This window comes from Euleptes europaea, chromosome 1 (genome assembly GCF_029931775.1).
Source record: "Euleptes europaea isolate rEulEur1 chromosome 1, rEulEur1.hap1, whole genome shotgun sequence".
NCBI lineage: Eukaryota > Metazoa > Chordata > Lepidosauria > Squamata > Sphaerodactylidae > Euleptes > Euleptes europaea.
Genome location: NC_079312.1, coordinates 82,125,054 through 82,143,076, shown reverse-complemented (window position 1 = coordinate 82,143,076; position 18,023 = coordinate 82,125,054). Strand labels below are relative to the sequence as shown.

Below are 18,023 nucleotides of genomic sequence, written 5' to 3'. Positions count from 1 at the left end.
AGTATTTGCATAGAATGCATTGAGATCACATTGTAAACCTTTCAGACATAAAATGTGACGTGGTGCATAAGGTCCCCCCCCCCCAAAAAAATGAAAATCACAATATTTTCCTCCCAACCTGTTCTGTCAACATTCACATGAAAATACAAAATTATTTATGATTTACTTCACTTATTAGAGATAAGGCTGCCAAGTGTCAGCTCTGAAAGGGCTCCTTTGAGAAGCTGCATATGAGGAAGAAGTTCAGCATTTCTGGTTTCCTTCCTTCAAGTGCAGCAATAATTTAAGAACTCTCTTCTATCTTGCATAGGGTAGACACCTTGATCTTCACACTGTAGCAACCAGGCAGCACTGAGGAGTGGGAAGGCAGACAGTGATCTCTTCTAGAGAGTTTCAAGAAGTCCCAGTTGAGCATCGGCAACCCTATTGCTAACTGATCTGCTTTAAAAAATTTCATTTGAATTCTATCCAGATGTTCTTTGGAATTTGCTGAAATGCCTTAAACTTTAGTAAGACCAATGACACAACTCACTGCTCATACATAGGACTGAACTGAGAACAAAACTGGTTTGTTGTGCCTTCTCAGCTCCCAGTTCAGGATTTTTGATCGCACTGTCCTGGCCCAGGATTTAGGCTGAATGGATAGAGACCAACAAACACGGCTGATGAATTTACTGGAGAATACATACTTTCCATTTCGGAGTAAATTGCTGGTGTGGGACTTTTTTAGCACATTGCTTCAGAGCTATTTAAATTAAAACGAGATACAAAATACTTGAGAGTTGTCAGGTTTTAAATGGATGCTCTAGGAGACTTCAAAACAAGTGTGAGAACTGGCACAGCATAAAGGCTACAAGGAGAGAATTTGCAATGCTCAGAACCACTTGCCAGTAGTTAGATATTCAGTAAATATAAACTACTTACATGCTAAGATGAGAACAATTCAGGTATATTATTAAGATAACTGTTTTACCAGGACTGGATCCTTGTGAATAAGTCACCAGGGACTTTTGGATATCCATTTGGACTTTTGAAATGTAATGGGGGACAACTGTGCTTGATGTTCTCTCTCCAGTATTAACAGCATAACCAAAACTAAAATGGAACTGTGGGCTTTTAAAGATAATAATGTACATTTTTAAATCCATGTCTGTTACAGCCAACCAATCTTAATGAGACTGCACTAAGAACACCTAGGCAGATACCATAAGTATGCCTAGCCATTGTAGCTTCAACTTTCCTGACTACTGAACATTGGAAAGGAAACATCTCCTCTTTATGAATAGCACCAACATATTGCAAAGAAAAGAAGAAATCACAGTGCAAACAATACCTCAGAGACTTTAAAACCTGAGATAATATACCTAAAGCCTCAGATCAGTAATAATGTTGCATCTGTTTAACTGGAACTTCCAGGTCGTTGAAAGTGCATAAAGGCAGCCTGCACCACGGTGTCCAGTTACAGGAAATTCAGATTTAAACCAGTTGCCTAGTAATCAAAGCACCATGAATGAAACTTCCAGTTGAGCCAACAGAGCTTCGTTAAGACAGCTAACTAGTTTGGTGATTAGATGTTCACAGGTGAATTCACATGCGCAGCCCAAAAGGGAAGCATAAAGATTGTGAAAGATCGTTTGCTGAATAAGGTGATTTAACAGCAAAATATCATGGCGATAAGACAACAGTCTACAGTTCTCCACTCTACTGTGATTGGCATTTGCCTGTAGTACCTTTCCTAGGGGCTTATTCACATCACAGATGTGAATTACCACAGTTAATTGTTTTAACACTAGCACTAAAATGAGAAACATGGAAATCGAATTTCAGTTATACTGAGAATTGAAAAAGCCTTACATCCAAATCAAAGAATTCAAAATTCAACCTAAGGTACTGAACTCTGTGCAGCGGCTTATAAAACCAAAGTTTGATAGCACCACATGTACATCCTGAGTCAAGATTACGACCTCAGTAAATTATGCTGGGATAAAATTAATAAAGAAAACCTTCTGTGTGAACAAGCCCAGTCTAATGAAAGACAAATACACCAAAACTAAACTGAGTATAAACAAAATGATTTGTAAAAAAAAAAATGTGATAGTGAAATGCAGACCTATGAAAACTTGGAAGGATCTTGCTAAAATCTGGCTGATTAGATAAGGCATTTTCTTTTTCTGAAACAGCCCAAAACTACGATGAAGCTCCAACCAGAGTTATTTGGAGCACAAATACTTTTTTCTCTTTAACAGTGATTTGTTAACCTAGCATTGGTAAACAGTGGCTGCTCCACATGCGACTTTTTTTACATGGAGATAATATAGGGGAAAGTATGTCCAAGGTGTTGTGTATGAAGTATGGCATAACAGTACAAGGATGGAGTCAAGTCCTCCAGGTAAAGGGATGTTTGAAACATTCACCACACATGATGGTTTACTAATGACTTCCTACTTGGAACTTAGGTCAGAGAAGGAAAAAAGCTATACATGAAGCATCTCTCTGTAGCCTGAATTTGAGATGGAGTGGTCCTCCTCCCACTGTTTCTAATGAGGCATACTCCTCAACTACCATGTGCCATCGTGGGTCACAGCAGAGGAAGAACTGGAATGGAGAGGGTGAACCAATGGAACTCCAATTCTAGGGGACCAAAAAATGCCAGGCCTAAAGAGATCATTGTGGGGAATAAAATGCCACTGCACACGAAATCCTACCAGCATCCCATGCAGCTAAGTAGAATTCAGAGCACTATGGAAGCCAAGAGCAACGACTTAAGTATCATACCACCAATGCATTGAAAACATTAAGGCCATGATCAGAAAAACTTCAAGCTGAGACAGTGATAGCCCCATAGAAAAAAGAACTCATGCAGGTAAATAATAAACTCTGGAAAACTCATTGCAGAGGGAAAGAAACCCTCTTCTCCTGAGCCAATGTAGCAAAATTCCATGAGATTGAGGAACTCCTCCATATGGTGGGAAGTACTTTGAAAGAGTCCCCAACTGGCCATGAGAATAGAAAAAGGGCATTGCAGTACTCTGTTCTACAGGGGGCTCTTTTAGTTTCTAATCAAGTATGTAGGAGTTCTGGGAAATAGGAAAGGGATGCACTGATATCAAGTCAGTTCATCTTCAGTGGAGAGAGTTATTAAAAGAGAATCAAGGCATCTTCCCCTCTCCTTTCAGCATATTGTAAATTTCAAAACAACATTTCAATGCTGCCCCCGTAAATCCTATAATGAAAAAATTCCAAAAGATAAAGGTCACATTTAGCCTTGGCAAGCACTGGTGAAATGCTGGCCCATTTCCACAGAAGTTGCATCTGCATGTGCCAAGGATGGTAGATAACTTTGCTAAAGCCAAGCCTGGAATTTCCTCCATAGTCATATGAGACTGGGAAGAACATTTTGAGAATTGTACATGACCAGCATGTCTTCTTCCTGGAAACAAAAGCCAAACGTCTCAAGTGAAGTCACTGGTTAGAGGGTACCAGTGTGATTTTAGCACTGCAACATGAACTTTAGCAGCCATACTTCCAGGTACTCACTGCTCCAGAATTTTTGATGACCGAATTCTAGAAAAGAAGAAATTATTATGAGTATTTGTGGAATGGATGCTGTCAGATCAGAGGAACAAGGAAGGCTGCTAAAATTCAAGAGGATAAGCAAAATGAATCATAGAATCAGAGTTGGAAGGGACCACCAGGGTCATCTAGTCCAGCCGCCTTCACAATGCAGGACATTCACAACTACCTCCCACACACACACTCAGTGTCCCCTACTCCATGGCCACTTGCAGCCATTTTCACTATATTAACAGCTTGATAGTCTGTGTACTCATCAGTCTCACTGGCTGCAATGGGACTGACTCTCAAGTTTATTTAGGATTGTAGCCCTGAGTACTTTTCATGCTGCTTCATGTAATCTCTTCTTTAGCCTAAAATTTCTAAAATTCTTTTTACCAACTGTTTTCAGAAACAATAAGATAGTCTCACTGCAACCCACGTTTGAGTGATCTGGGGGTTTTAGGGTATGCCTATATTATTAGACACAATTATGTGAGCCTATATGACTTTATTAAGCCATCTAATTCATTTTCTCTAAAGGCATGACGTAAGTCACCTCTGAGCATCCCAATGAATAATTGTTGCGAATTCTGTTCCACTAATTCTGAGATTTATTTTGGGCATAAAGCCACTAGTTCATTAATTACAAAACCAAGTCATTGCCATCATTTCCTCCAACATAAAAAGGTAAAAGGTAAAGGTCTCCTGCGCAAGCATTACTGATCCATGGGGTGACGTCACATCCCGACGTTTACTAGGCAGACTTTGTTTACGGGGTGGTTTGCCAGTGCCTTCCCCAGTCATCTTCCCTTTACCCCCAGCAAGCTGGGCACTCATTTCACCGACCGCGGAAGGATGGAAGGCTGAGTCAACCTTGAGCCGGCTACCTGAAACCAACTTCCGTCAGGATTGAACTCAGGTCGTGAGCAGAGCTCGGACTGCAGTACTGCAGCTTACCACTCTGCACCACGGGGCTCTTAGGAGCTGCCCTTAATAGACAATAATTTCCCATCTTCCAGAATGACAGGAAAGGCCAAACGACATTGTAACATCAGTAGCAGGTGAACCAACCTGTTTAGAACATTAAGAATTATCTTGCTGGATCATGGCTGCTTCCCTGTTCTCAACTTGATACACACCCAGATGGACCTCAGGTATGACCCAGTCAGACACATTGGTATAGCACACTTGGAAAAGTTGCTTAACACTGTTTTTTTAAAATAAATAAATAAATTGCATGTCCCACCTGATGGATTCCTGGATTCCTTGCCACCGGATGTGGCGGTACTGCACTTGAATTCATCTTGGGCAACACAGGTCTGTTGCCTGAAGGAACAGGATTGGCAGGAAGAGCTTTCTGAGGGGGTCGTAGTCTGGAAGAATCCTAGAGTAATAAAGCAGAGATGGCCAAAGTCTCCTTCTGAGGCTCAACCCAGACAAACAACAAAACCAAATTTTGTTTTAACGATGATGTGCTTTGGGAAGCCAGGTTTCACATCACAGATGACCATTCAAATCCTAGCTTGCCTCAACAAATGCTGGGTTTGTTGCTGTTTTCCCCAGTCTCACCTATAGAAACTGGCTGGTATCCCAGGAGGCAATATTGCACATTACTGTAATGCACTGTACATTGGCTGCCCTTGAAAAATATATGGAAGCGTCACTTGGTACAGAATGATGCTGACTGGCGTGGGTCATAGGCACCATATCACTTCGGTCTTGGCCCATTTTCACTGGATCCCAATCTGTTCCCAGGCCCAGTACAAGGTTCTGATGTTGCCCTTTAAAGTCCTATATGATCTGGGGCCAGTATACCTACGTGACCACCATGGTCACCTTCTGTGGCCCTGTTTCAGGAGCCAGGCCTTCTGAGGTTAGATGGGTGCCAAGGTTGAGGATCTTCATCCCCAGGGGTATTTGTCTGTCCCTCTCTATCACTGACTTCCACCAGTGGGGGAAGATTGTTTTGTTTCACTTGGCATTCCCTCAGTAAGCCCTCCTTCCTGACCTATGGTTTTAATTGATGTTTGTCTGTTTCTTCATAGGCACATTTTAGTTTGCGCTTTTAACTTGTTTTATGATTGTACTCTGCTCTGTTATTAGTTGTTAGCCACCTTGGTGACCCTGATTGGGCTGAAAGGCAGGTTGTAAATCTTGTAAACAAAATAAATGCTGGAAGTGGCTGTTGGGCGCCCAGAATTCATATAACCAACTCTGTTCTCAGCCAGCTATGCGAGCACATCACCAGATGCCGTTCAGAGGCCCTGTCTGTAGTAAACCATTTACCTGCGGAATGACGACTTTTGGAGCAGGAGGTGCTGGCCTGCTTGGTGGAGTTCGTTTGGCCAAATTCTTCACCTCACGCTGGGGCCCTGGAGCGGGAGGCTTCCTTGTGTTGTTATCTGGGAGTGCAGGCGGTAGCTGGACATGGAGTCTAAACTCTGGAGCTGGCTGGCAGTAAAGCACTTCAGGGTTTGCAGGAACATTGGGTGTGCTAATAACCTACATACCAGTCACAAAGAATAACCAATATGGCTGTCAAGTTACAACGGCTGAAGAGCCAACCACGTATGCTGCTCTAAGCTGCTCAGAGAAAGGGTGAGACAGGAATAAGATAGCACTCTGAAGAACATGAAGCAGCCCAGAGGTAGGGTTGCCAGCTCCAGATCAGGAAATACTTGGAGATTTTGAAGGTGGAGCCTGAGGAAGGCAGGGTTTGGGGAGGGGAGGGACTTCAATGCCACAGAGTCCAATTGCCAAAGTGGCCATTTTCTCCAGGGGAACGGGTATCTGTTGCCTAGAGATCAGTTGTAATAGCAAGAGATCTCCATTTACCACCTGAAGATTGGCAACCCTACCCAGAGGCCATATTCACAGTCAGGCCTCCTTCCTGCCTTGCAGCCGGTCTGGTCATTTATAGGGTTGCCATCTCTCGGTTGGGAAATACCTGGAGATTTTTTTTTGGGGGGGGAGCCTGAGAAGGGTGGGGTTTGGGGATGGGAGGGACTTCAGTGGGGTGTAATGCCATACAGTTCACCTTCCAAAGTGGTCATTTTCTCCAGGTGAACTGATCTCTTTTGCCTGGAGATCAGTTGTAATCCCAAGAGATCTCCAGCAATAAAATCAAACATAGCAATAAAGTGAGTCGCATGACATTTTTGGTTTCCCAGTGTATATAAAAGTTATGTTTACACTATACTGTAGTTTATTAAGTGTCCAATAGCATTATTTCTAAAAAAAACAATGTACATACCATAATTTTAAAAAACTTGATTGCTAAAAATGTGACACAGAGACACGAAGTGAGCACATGCTGTGGGAAAAATGGCGCCAATAGACTTCTTCGATGCAGGGTTGCCAGAAACCTTCAATTTGATACTGATACTGGGAATGTTTAGTCCATTCTGACTCTAGGAGGAGCTGTAATGCATGCTTTCTACTGTTTAGAGTTTATTGAATGCTTCTCTTGTTTTTCCCTGACTCTTGTTGTGCTTCTTCTCTAAATTAGATATATTCTGAAGATCTCTCTACTACCAAAAGGCCTTCCATTAGTTACTGCTTCTTGCAATCCAGTTGTCACAGTAAATATTATAGAATACATGTGTGAGACTGGTTTATTTTCTCAGCTCTGCTAACAGACAATAGAAGAAGAGTTGGTTTTTATATGCCAACTTTCTTTACCACTTAAGGGAGAATCAAACCGGCTCACAATCACCTTCCCTCCCCCTCCCCACAACAAACACCCTGTGAGATAGGTGGGGCTGAGAGAGCTGTGACTAGCCCAAGGACACCCAGCTGGCTTCATGTGGAGGAGTGGGGAAACCAACCCAGTTCACCAGATCAGAGTCCACCATTCCAAACCACTGCTCTTAACCACTACAGCACGTTAGTTTAAATAGTACGGAAACTAGGCAATATTCAACACCACGTCCACTAGTAGTTTTAAGTACCTTTCTAAGTTCCTGTGGGGTTTTCAGCTTGAAGGCTGGATTGGCATGACCATTCACACTATTTTGAACAGGAGCGGTGCTGTTTGGGAATAAACAAAGGGAAACAATAATGAATAGCTATTTCTACAATCACAGATGCTTCTTAAGGACTGCTTATAGTAGAATGAACATGCTCACACTGGAAAAGCAAAACTGCCCAGTTTAGATATGATCAGAATAGATACCCATGGCTATAACTCCCCCACCCCACCCCAGAGGCCAACATACTGGCTATCCTGGATAATCCAGACTCATAGCCATTGAATACTGTTGATAAATCTCAGCCAAATTCTCCAGCAAGAAGTTTCTGTACGAGTGCGCTGAACGCCTGGGAACTGAAATTCTACCCAACTTAAAGGAGTGAGGATGGCGGAGCTGTAGGGACAGGGTATGTATCAGAATATGAGAGTGGAGAGGTCAAAGGGAATCAACACCATGCAATACTTTGAAGGCAAGGACAAGGCGTTTCTACTTTCAGGAGCAGTCAGGAAGCCAAAGTAGGGACTTAAGAAGGCACCTCACATGGTCAGGACAACAAGGAACATGCATGGGAACTTTACAGATTAAATTGCATCAGGTGTCCACCATGCCATGAATAATCACCTGAACTGAGGCATGTTCTTTGGAGGAATGATAGACTGCTTTCGTGTCCCAAGCCTGGCTCTCCATTTATAGCAGCAAAAAGCAATTCCAATGGCACTCAAAAGCAAGATAGAAACGAGGACTCCTGCAATGATTGGCACTGGACCTGACAGGAGAAAGAGGAAAGCCAATAATGTTATCAGGGTCAACCCATCACATAGTTCTTCCCGACCTGTGGTGACTACGGATGAAACAGACGAGGAGGCAGGACTCCTATGTTTGTAAGAGTTGAGTGGCAGGTGTGTGCAGTGGTGCAATGTTGAGACTACGGAGAACTGTATTCAAATCCCCACCTGGCCACAAACCTCACTGCATGACTTGGGCCAATCACTCTCTCTCAGCTTAACCTATTTCACAAAGCTGTTGTGATGATAAATGAAGGAAGGGGTAGACATATGCATCACCCTGAGCTGAAAGGAAGAGGATGTTTAAAATGTTTGTTTGTTACATCAGGGTTGCATAGGCAACAGTGTAATCCTAACAACACTACCCTGGGAACAAGCCCCACTGATTAAACCTGAGCAGGATTCTGAGTAGACTTCTTTAGGATTGCACTGAAAGTCACTACTTGCCCAAATTCCCTTTCATTGATTTATAAAAATATAGATGCTCTATCCTCTATTGTGTCTGTTCACTCTTGTGCATCTGCCCCAATACCCTGTGTTTGTGCAAATTCCCTTAATTTCCACACGCAAAATGAACCATACTTACTATCTTGAGGCATGGGCCCACTGTCCAGACTTCCTCCATTCCCAGGTTTATTGCAAAATGGAGGTGCCCATCCATTGAAACAATGGCAGTTCTGGTTATTGTTGCAAACCTGCAGAGAGAGTAATTGAAAAATTTGACATCAGCTTTTCTTAACTAGCACCCCCTCCCACACAAAAAAAACACCTCCAAGCTTTCAACAGTCAATCTGATCCAAAACGACTCATGCTTCGATATGCATGGTGCTCTTGTGCTTCCCATTAACATCTGTTGGAGCTCAACAATTGGAAAATCTTACTGTACATGAATACCTGATAATCAGAGCTCATACCAAACACCCTTCCCTAGAATGGCAGAGTTCAGAGATTCTTTTCATTTTTATGATATGAATTCCAAAGGATATATTTCAACCCTTCAGAAGTCTCTTGAGGTATACACATTCCTAAAGTGGGACCCAGATGACTCCCAACTATTTTTAACCTCCCAACAGATATTCTCTGCACCACTGTCTGGCCATGAAAAACCTGTAGTAAAAGCAAATATGTCCAACATTCAGCATTCCCATCAACATAATACTGTATAGTCCTTCATGCTCCCCTTAACAAATTCTTAAATAGTTTGCTAAGTATTTGGCACCACTCAGTTTCAGGTCTGAAATAGAATCAGCGCAATCTAGTTACTGCATTCAAAGCCCACTGAAGTCAGTGGACTTAGAATGGAGTAACTCTGGCTCCATGGCGTAGTGGGATGTGAACGTAGGTCTTCTGTCCAGCACTCCACGCCACATCGTTGTCAGACACTCCAACCACTACACCACACTGTTTATGAACAGAAAAACTGAAGCATGCTCTTAAACCATTTAGCTCATTCAGATCACACTGCTAGAAATAACAAGAAGAGGAGCAGTCCAAAGTGGTTATACTACTTCTCAGCCCAATGTCTGTCCTGGTAGAAAATAAGTTCTCAGTGTAGAGATCAAGGGTCAGGCACTGGATTCACTTAAGTGCTGCTTGAAAGACATCTACCCCAACTATCTGCACCACAACAGGTTCTTCTATATGCAGATTAACTCATTACATCTAATAGAATGTCTGAATCAACATATCAATTTTTATATGTTAAAAAGTCCTATATAAATAGGCAACATATACTAAATTAAGACTAATGCACTTACTAAGTTATTTCATTTGCTTACTGGAGTTGACCCAGTGATCCATCAATAGAAGGCTGCTAACGGTTGTGGATCTTCCCTGCTTTCCCCTCCCCCAAATAGTCCCTTCCAGCCCTGGGAAAGCTGATTCTTGGGGCTGCGTTGCTGGTGAATATTAATAGCCACCCAGGTTGGGAGACTGCAGTAGGGAGGAGTTAGGATCCAAAAAAGTCCTTCCTGCTACTTCCATCAACGGAGCATCAGGGACTGATATTTCCCCCTCCTCATTGCAATCCACTGACCCATTAGTATTATTGAATGTTGTTCTCATGACCCCGGGAATCCACTTTCCCAGGGTTGGAAGGGACTGTTGAGGAGAGAGGAAAGTGGGGAAGATCTGAAGTCCTTGCGTTCATACATCACTGCATCCAGACTGCCCATAAAGGCCACTGGGAAACATTCTGGTGGGATGATGGCTGGGGGGCACACTTGCCTCATGCAGGATAGTCCCACCTGAGCCAGGTGGAAGCTGCCATGAGCCAACAGCCCTTGTTTTGCACAGGGAAGGCAGGCAGGAGCCACCACCACGAACTGGCAGCTTTCACTTTCAGCTTGGTCTTCCTCCCTCTATCTGGGGTTGAGGCCAGAGCCATTTTTGCCTCCCAATCTTCCCCGGCTTCTTTCAATCTTTCGTTCAATCCACCCTGAGCTTCTTGGAGGAAGACCAGGATAAAAATGCACTATTTTTTTTTAAAGGACAGTTTCAGACATAGGATCCATGTGAGCCTTTTACACATCAATTCTGTGAGTGTTCTTAATGCAAGATAAAAACAGTAGAGAACATTTTTCAAATCAAATGTACTTTCTGGACAATGTAGGCAAAGTCCAAACCAATCCAATCAAAAACGGATTTTGAAGTCCCATAACCAAGTCCCTGCCCAGTCGATCTGATTTAATAAGAAGTCATTCTACAGCTGGCAATTTCTCTGGCTACTCAAAGTCTTCTGCTTTGCATTAACTACTCTTCACATAGTTCATCTAGGTTTATAGAATGTAGAGGGGGGAAAGCCAATGTAACCAGGCAAGCAGTAAACATAAAAGCCAGAAATGTAGGCAAATGATACTTACTCCTTGGCCATTGCACTTCTTCCCACAGTCTCCAGTATCTAAGAAGGAGGTGTTCCGACAGTGTCCCTCAAAGCAAATCTGCAATAGGAAAAGCAAGGGTGAAGATATGGGAAATGTAAAATGCTTGCAGTTTATGAAATGCTAAGCTGTGTGACACTACACTGTCCCTGTCTGGGAAGGCCCCAAGTCCCTTGCTAACATCAGCAGCTATTCCAGAGACAGTACTTGGAAACTGTTCTTGGAAACTACCCACTGGGGCTAACAGCAATCATTAAGTGGTGGAGGAATGTTAGCAGCTAATTATTCATTTATTTATTTTTTTAAAAAATCTTGTTTCTTGCATGACAATGAACAAAAGGTTCTCTACCCTTTGTGGCTCTGTACTGGTACACATAACTTCTATGGGAGCCAAAATAAAGCTGTGTTTGAGAGCCATTATGGCATAGCAGTTAAGGTATTGGACAAGGCCCTGCAAGCTTTGGTTCAAATCCTCACCCAGGCATGAATCTCACGGGGCTAGTCACTCTGCCTTAGCGTAACCTACTTCAGCAGTTTGTTATAAGGGTGAAATGGAGGCGGAAATAATGCTGCATGGAAGGGAAGAACCCGGAGCTCCTTGGAGGAAGAGCAGAACAAAACTGCACACATAGATGAGCTTCAGAGTTCTCCTTTGTCCTGGGTATGACAGCAAGAGAGAAGCCTGGTACAGGTGAGAGAGGCTTGAAGGTGAGACATCCTACCATGAACTGAGCTGCTGTCCAACAGCATCCTGTGAAGATCGCTCCATTTTCTCATTCCCCCACCCTTGCCCAAATCTGTGTTAAACAGAAGAACTTCACCATGCTGAAGAATAATGAGCCAAGTTCATTCCAAAGTGAAGAAGACAACCTGCACTTACATGACTGTCACCACACTTTGTTCCTGTCATCACAAGGCCTGGGTCTAACATATCTCCTCCCTCTTCTTCATTTCTGTATACATGAGTCCCACGACAGCGGATTTGCCTTCCATTTAACATGATAGTTGTGTCGATTGCAACAGCATTGGACTCCAAAGGCTTCGAGGCAGAACTTTGACACTGGATCTTCCCACACTTAGCATCTCTGAAAATAGAAGAAAGGGTACAGTAATCAGAGCATAATCAGGAAGGTTTCTGTTTCTCTTTGATGAAATGGACTGTCACTTTACTTACTACAAAATAAGGAGCTACAAGGGGCATATTGAACACCGAGAATAGGACAACCACCATGTATGCTACTGAACCTCAAGGGTAGATGACTGGAATGTGCTGTCAGAGGATGCCCACCTGGAAAGTTCAACTGTTGAAACAGGTGTTAGCCCAACTCACAACAGAAGTAAACCTCTAGGAGCATAGTACACACATGCCTCAGTATCTGCAGTGACTTCCCATTACTTTTTGCCATAAATGAAGGCATTGGTTTTGACCAAAAGAATATTTAATGGATCAAATTCTGGAGAGCTGCTACTAGTCAAACAATACTGAACTACATATACCCACAGTCTAACTTAGCATAAGGGCAGTTTCATATGTTCATCCTGTCATCAGGGAAACATTTGCTGGCCAGGAAGTGTTCCATTCCAAGAAGCAGATCTGCTCTTGAATAGGTACCCTAGTTTGCCCCATAAAACTGTAGGCAGGGTACTTGCTAATGATTAGTTATTCTTGCTGTTGGGCATGGTGGCGCACACCCACAAGAGTAGCAAAAGAATACTCTGAGGAGACACCAAGAAGATCTGCTTCTTTCTCCCTTCCTGACAAGAACTATTATCTTAACAACCACTGTCACTAGTCGTGTCTTATTAAATATGGAACAGAATTCCCAAGTGACAAAAGTTAATTTGTAGCTAGTCAGAGCCAGAGTGGTGTAGTGGTTAAGAGTGGCTGACTCTAATCTGGTGAACCTGGTTTATTTCCCCACTCCTACACAAGAAGCCTGCTGGGTGACCTTGGGCTAGCCACAGTTCTCTCAGAACTCTCTCAGCCCCATCTACTTCACAAGGTGTCTGTTGGGGGGAAAGGAAGGGAAAGCGACCGTAAGCTGCTTTGAGACTCTTTAAGGTAGAGAAAAGCAGGGTATAAAAACCAACTCTTCTTCTTCTAACATAAATCTGATTTATTTCTCAACCTTTCATTTTTGAGAACACAAATGCAGTCATCCCATAAAGATCAGCTGATCTGTACTCTACCTTGTATCACACTTCTTGTATCTGCCATTGACATCCTTCCCACAGTTCCCATAGGGATCTCCAGCAGCATTAACCCTCTCAAAGCAGGGTTCAGGGGCTGGCTGTGCTCCTGGATGGAAGAGATTCATATGACTGATTTGCTTAGAAGATGGCCGCTTACTCAGATCTATTACATAGGTACTTTTGTCTAGGGCATGAGATGGGAACCCATCAATATCTTCTTCCAAAGAGAACAAAAATGGCTCCCCCCAGGGATAAGACATCAATATTACTGGGCATTGCTGTGAGATAGGCTAGCCTGAAAATCAATGAACAGATACAAAAGAGCAGAATTGTACAGTACACTTCTTGTGGTCCACATGCAATTCACCAGGCAACATTTCTCCACATGGAAATCTGTAATATTCAATCTTATAAAAAGATTGTAGCCATAATGGTTGTAAAGAAAAACTCAAAAGAGATTCTGCATCCCCAAAACCTCAGAGGCAAGATGATGAGGAAGAGATTTGGTAAAATCATAAATATTTTAAAGGCAGTGTTGTAATGTTCGGCAGTCATGGGATACAATATGTGACATTTTTTCATTATACTTCTTTTGAATATGAAAACCCACCAAAGTGAGTTAAGCACTTATGTGAAAGAAAGTTTGTGTGCCTTTAACAATATAGTGAAGAAATTTCAACAAATGTAACTTTTCTGAACCTTACATAGAGATGCGAAGGCCCGGGGGCGGGGGGGGGGGGGCAGGAAACGGGACTAGAAAAATTCACAACAAAGAAAAAAACATTCTTCCCTTGAGGACTTCTTCAGTTTTTTTAATGGAAAACTTGAAAAGTTGGAGGGGTACTGGGAAAAACTCATAAGAAATATTTTATCGTTTAGAATGAGTGGGATGTTTTTAAAAACAAGATGGGCACGGTATATATACAGCTCTTAAATACAAGATGCATTTCTGCATCTAGAAGGATACCTAATCATGAGGGGAGAATGCAGGGCTTTCATTGCTCTGTTGTCCTTTTGACCTGACTCTTCCCTTGAGGTTGACCTTTGCAGCTCTCCCTCAAACCACTGTGATACATATACCCACAGACTGGGTAACCAGTAGTTTATTGCCCTACCTTGCTGGAGGGAAAGAAGATCAGAAGTAGTTGAGGAAGAAACTGCACCAAAAACTCAGATGAAAACTCTGAAAGTTTAATTGAGAGCTGTGCTCTCTCTTACCAGTAGCCACAGAAGGAAGAAGACAGCATCTAACTGGAATTACATCTAGCTGTGCAGATATTAATATTGACCCTTCGTGTGACCCCTTTTCTGACCAAATTATATACCATATTTTTCACTCCATAGGACGCACCTGACCATAAGACGCACCTAGTTTTTAGAGGAGGAAAACAAGAAAAAATCTTGTTTTCCTCCTCTAAAAACTTGTCTTATGGAGCGAATGCAGGCTGGGCGTGTGCGTGTGCCCCCCAGCTGGCCGTCGGGGCGGGGAAAGCCGGCTTGCGCTGGGAGGTGGGTGGGGCGCACAGAGCCGGCTCGCATCGTTCCAGCGGGCCCAGCCGGCTCTGTGCGCCCCGGCTTTCCCCGCCGCGATGGCCAGCTGGGAGGCGGGCGGGGCGCACAGAGCCGGCTGGGCGCGCTGGAACGGGGCGCACAGAGCCGGCTCGCATCGTTCCAGCGCGCCCAGCCGGCTCTGTGCGCACATTCGCTCCATAAGACGTACAGACGTTTCCCCTCACTTTTGAGGAGGAAAAAAGTGTGTCTTATGGAGCGAAAAATACGGTATTTTATGTTATTTACCACAAAGCTTGTGTTTTCTGTTAACTCCTGTTTTTTTCACTACTTTTCAGACAGCAAAAAATTAAGGTATGTGTGCTAAGGTAGCATGGAGGCATCAGCTTGCAGTTTTATCTCAAGTATTGGTTATATTTGCAATTTTGCTTGCATGATAGACAGTGGGTTTCAAAAGTAGAAGTCTTTGTAATAAAAGGAAAGTGATACATACAATAGACTACACTACATTACAGTCCTGCCACTCAGTATATTACTGGGAAGTATCTGCTGCCTCATTTCCCCAAATCACATTATAGAAAGGCCCCAATCTGGCCCATTCCCTTCTCTTACCATTGCCCCAGAGCTGCAAGCACTGCTGTTCATATGTGAGGCACATTCCACTGTAGCAATAGGCTCTCCCATCTGCACATGGGGTGCCATCTAATTGGTAGAAATTTGCAGGGCAGAATGGTGATTTGCCGGTACAATATTCTGGTAGATCACACGGTCTAGATTGCTCCCTGCAAAGAGTCCCTGGAGAAATCAACTAAAGAAGGGAGAAGAAATTAACATGATTAGTTCAGGCTGGAATTACCACAGATGTGACAAAATAATTCCCTATAAATAATAAATAATTCCCCAAAAAATTCCCTATAAAACTAATGTGGGGGACCCTTGCAGTGGAAAAGTGCCTCTGTCAAAAGCTTTAAAAAAATCCCCATCTCTCTCAGATTAGGTCTGCTTGAAACAGCTTCCCAATCCTTTGTCAAGCTCTTCTCATTTGAAGTTCTCCACTTTTCTGTAAAAAATACACCTCTTCCTCAGCCATTCTAACCTCTCTTTGGCTGCTGTTCCAATGCTGGCTGGTATAATTGAAGAGGAGTAGCCATGTTAGTCTGTTACATCACAATTAAAGAACAGTCCAGTGGGGCCATAGACATTGACACATTTTATTCCAGCATAAACTTTGTGAATTAGAGGTCACTTCCATGAATTGCTTTTGATTAAGTGATCTTTCACTCGCAAAAACCTGTGCTGCCTAGAATGAAAGTTTTTGTGGTGTCACTGGGTACCTTATTATATAAAACAACGATCGTTTCCCCACCCAAAAAAATTTAAATGCCACTGCTAAAAACCTGGTGGAAGAAACAAGCCTTGCCTCCTAAAGGTCTTCCAGAGGGAGTTAGTTCTACAATATCAGGGTAGCCACTGACAAGGTCCTGCTTCAGGTGGGCAAAACCCTTTTATCCACTTTCGATAGCATCCTCAGCAGGGCCACATTGGCAAATAGGAAGCAGTGGAAGAATCCTTGTGAGAGAAACTTCTCTATCAGGCTGGCAAGTTCCTATGTCCTCAATCTTTCCCTTATCTATTTAAAGTGAATGATAAATCATTTGAACTAGTGCAGGCTTATGTTTCTACGCAACACAATCCTATGCTTGTAATAACTTTCTATGTGCAATGGGGCTTATTTCCATGTAAATATTCATAGAATTGTAGCCACATTGTAGCTTGTAATAACTTTCTATGTGCAATGGGGCTTATTTCCATGTAAATATTCATAGAACTGTAGCCACATTGTGTATCTCATTGTCACCATATAAGGGGGAAGCATTAATTTCAGAGTATGCTACATGGCTCCAGAATCAGAATCACAACACATGTCCTTCGTACTCTATCATAGACATATATTAGGGGCTAGCTAACACCTAGCATCCCAAGAGAAGATCTCTCGGCACATTCATTTACATGTCTGACTTTAGTACCTTCTTGGCTATATTCAACATAGAGACAGTAAGAAGAATCGATGTCCACAAAACTTTCATTACGTGTCAATGTTCATGAGGTGGATCCTTGAAATTGCTGCACCTATGAACAGCGCACCAGTATCCAGATAGTGTGTAGCCACTGCCACACAGATTAATTAAAATGTTTCATGCTACCACAATCAGAAATAAAAGTTGGCAGTGACGTGTCAAAAGCTCAATCCTGCATGTGAAGTGGCTGCCCATGACCAATTGGCCACAAACACAGAGCTTACACGGACAGAAATTTTAAGCAGCCCCATGCATGACCCTCAGAGAGCAGCACAGAAAGGGTTAACACACCAAGAAAGTTGAGATGTAAAATGAGACACAGGCATCCTTTGCCTATATCTCTCCCCCTTTCTCTCTCTCACACACAAAACACCCCATTGTTGAGGTCTCAGCAGTTAGTTTGTTTAGGATAGATAGTCTGCATAGAACTATATCGTACAGAGAGCAACCAAAAGTTATTAACCAAGACATAAAATATTCTAATCCCTACAAAGAAAACCCTCAGTGTTCTCAAGGGCATGCTTTTTCTTTCCAGGTGCTGGGGGCACTTCAACCCCCCCCCAAAAAAGAGGTCATTAAACTGGTAACACAATCAAGCATGGTATTATTCCAGCCCCTGCTAGGCCAGTTGCCTTCTCTGAAAGACAAGCTTGGCCCTCGTAGTCCTCCATAAGGATAGGATGGCGCCAATATAAGCCCAAACAGGTGGCACGGGAACTCCTCAGAGGATATGTGATGAAATAGGTGGCTCTGTCAAGTCTAGCCCCCAACACCTGTAGATTTCACTCCACAGTCTGTCATAAAAATTCTGTAAATAAAGGGATTTCAAACAACAACTGGCTAGATGGTAGCAGCCACTGCAGAATACAATATATTTTATGTAACTTTAGAATGGAGAAATATACTAGTTTTCATACTGTAACATCTGTTTCCAAACATAATACATTATGGTCAGCTGTGAGTTTATGAGCCCAAGTTAAGTTTTTTCTGAAGTGATACTGGGATGATGCACAGGACTATTCTTTCCACTGCAAAGACTGCAATACTGATTGA

At 42.8% G+C, this 18,023-nt stretch overlaps 1 protein-coding gene across 1 annotated transcript in view; it reads right to left on the bottom strand.

Annotated features, from left to right (window-relative positions):
• Positions 1-3,373: 3,373 nt before the first annotated feature.
• Positions 3,374-18,023, bottom strand: part of ADAM19 (ADAM metallopeptidase domain 19) — a 70,499-nt gene continuing 55,849 nt past the window's right edge. Inside the window, exons 14-23 of the mRNA XM_056847530.1 lie at positions 15,505-15,700; positions 13,381-13,489; positions 12,071-12,275; positions 11,173-11,250; positions 8,898-9,006; positions 8,148-8,292; positions 7,506-7,584; positions 5,842-6,057; positions 4,802-4,939; positions 3,374-3,430 (exon numbers count right to left, since the gene is read on the bottom strand). Of these exons, the coding sequence (XP_056703508.1) occupies positions 3,374-3,430; positions 4,802-4,939; positions 5,842-6,057; positions 7,506-7,584; positions 8,148-8,292; positions 8,898-9,006; positions 11,173-11,250; positions 12,071-12,275; positions 13,381-13,489; positions 15,505-15,700 (1,332 nt within the window). The remainder of the gene's footprint in view (positions 3,431-4,801; positions 4,940-5,841; positions 6,058-7,505; positions 7,585-8,147; positions 8,293-8,897; positions 9,007-11,172; positions 11,251-12,070; positions 12,276-13,380; positions 13,490-15,504; positions 15,701-18,023) is intronic.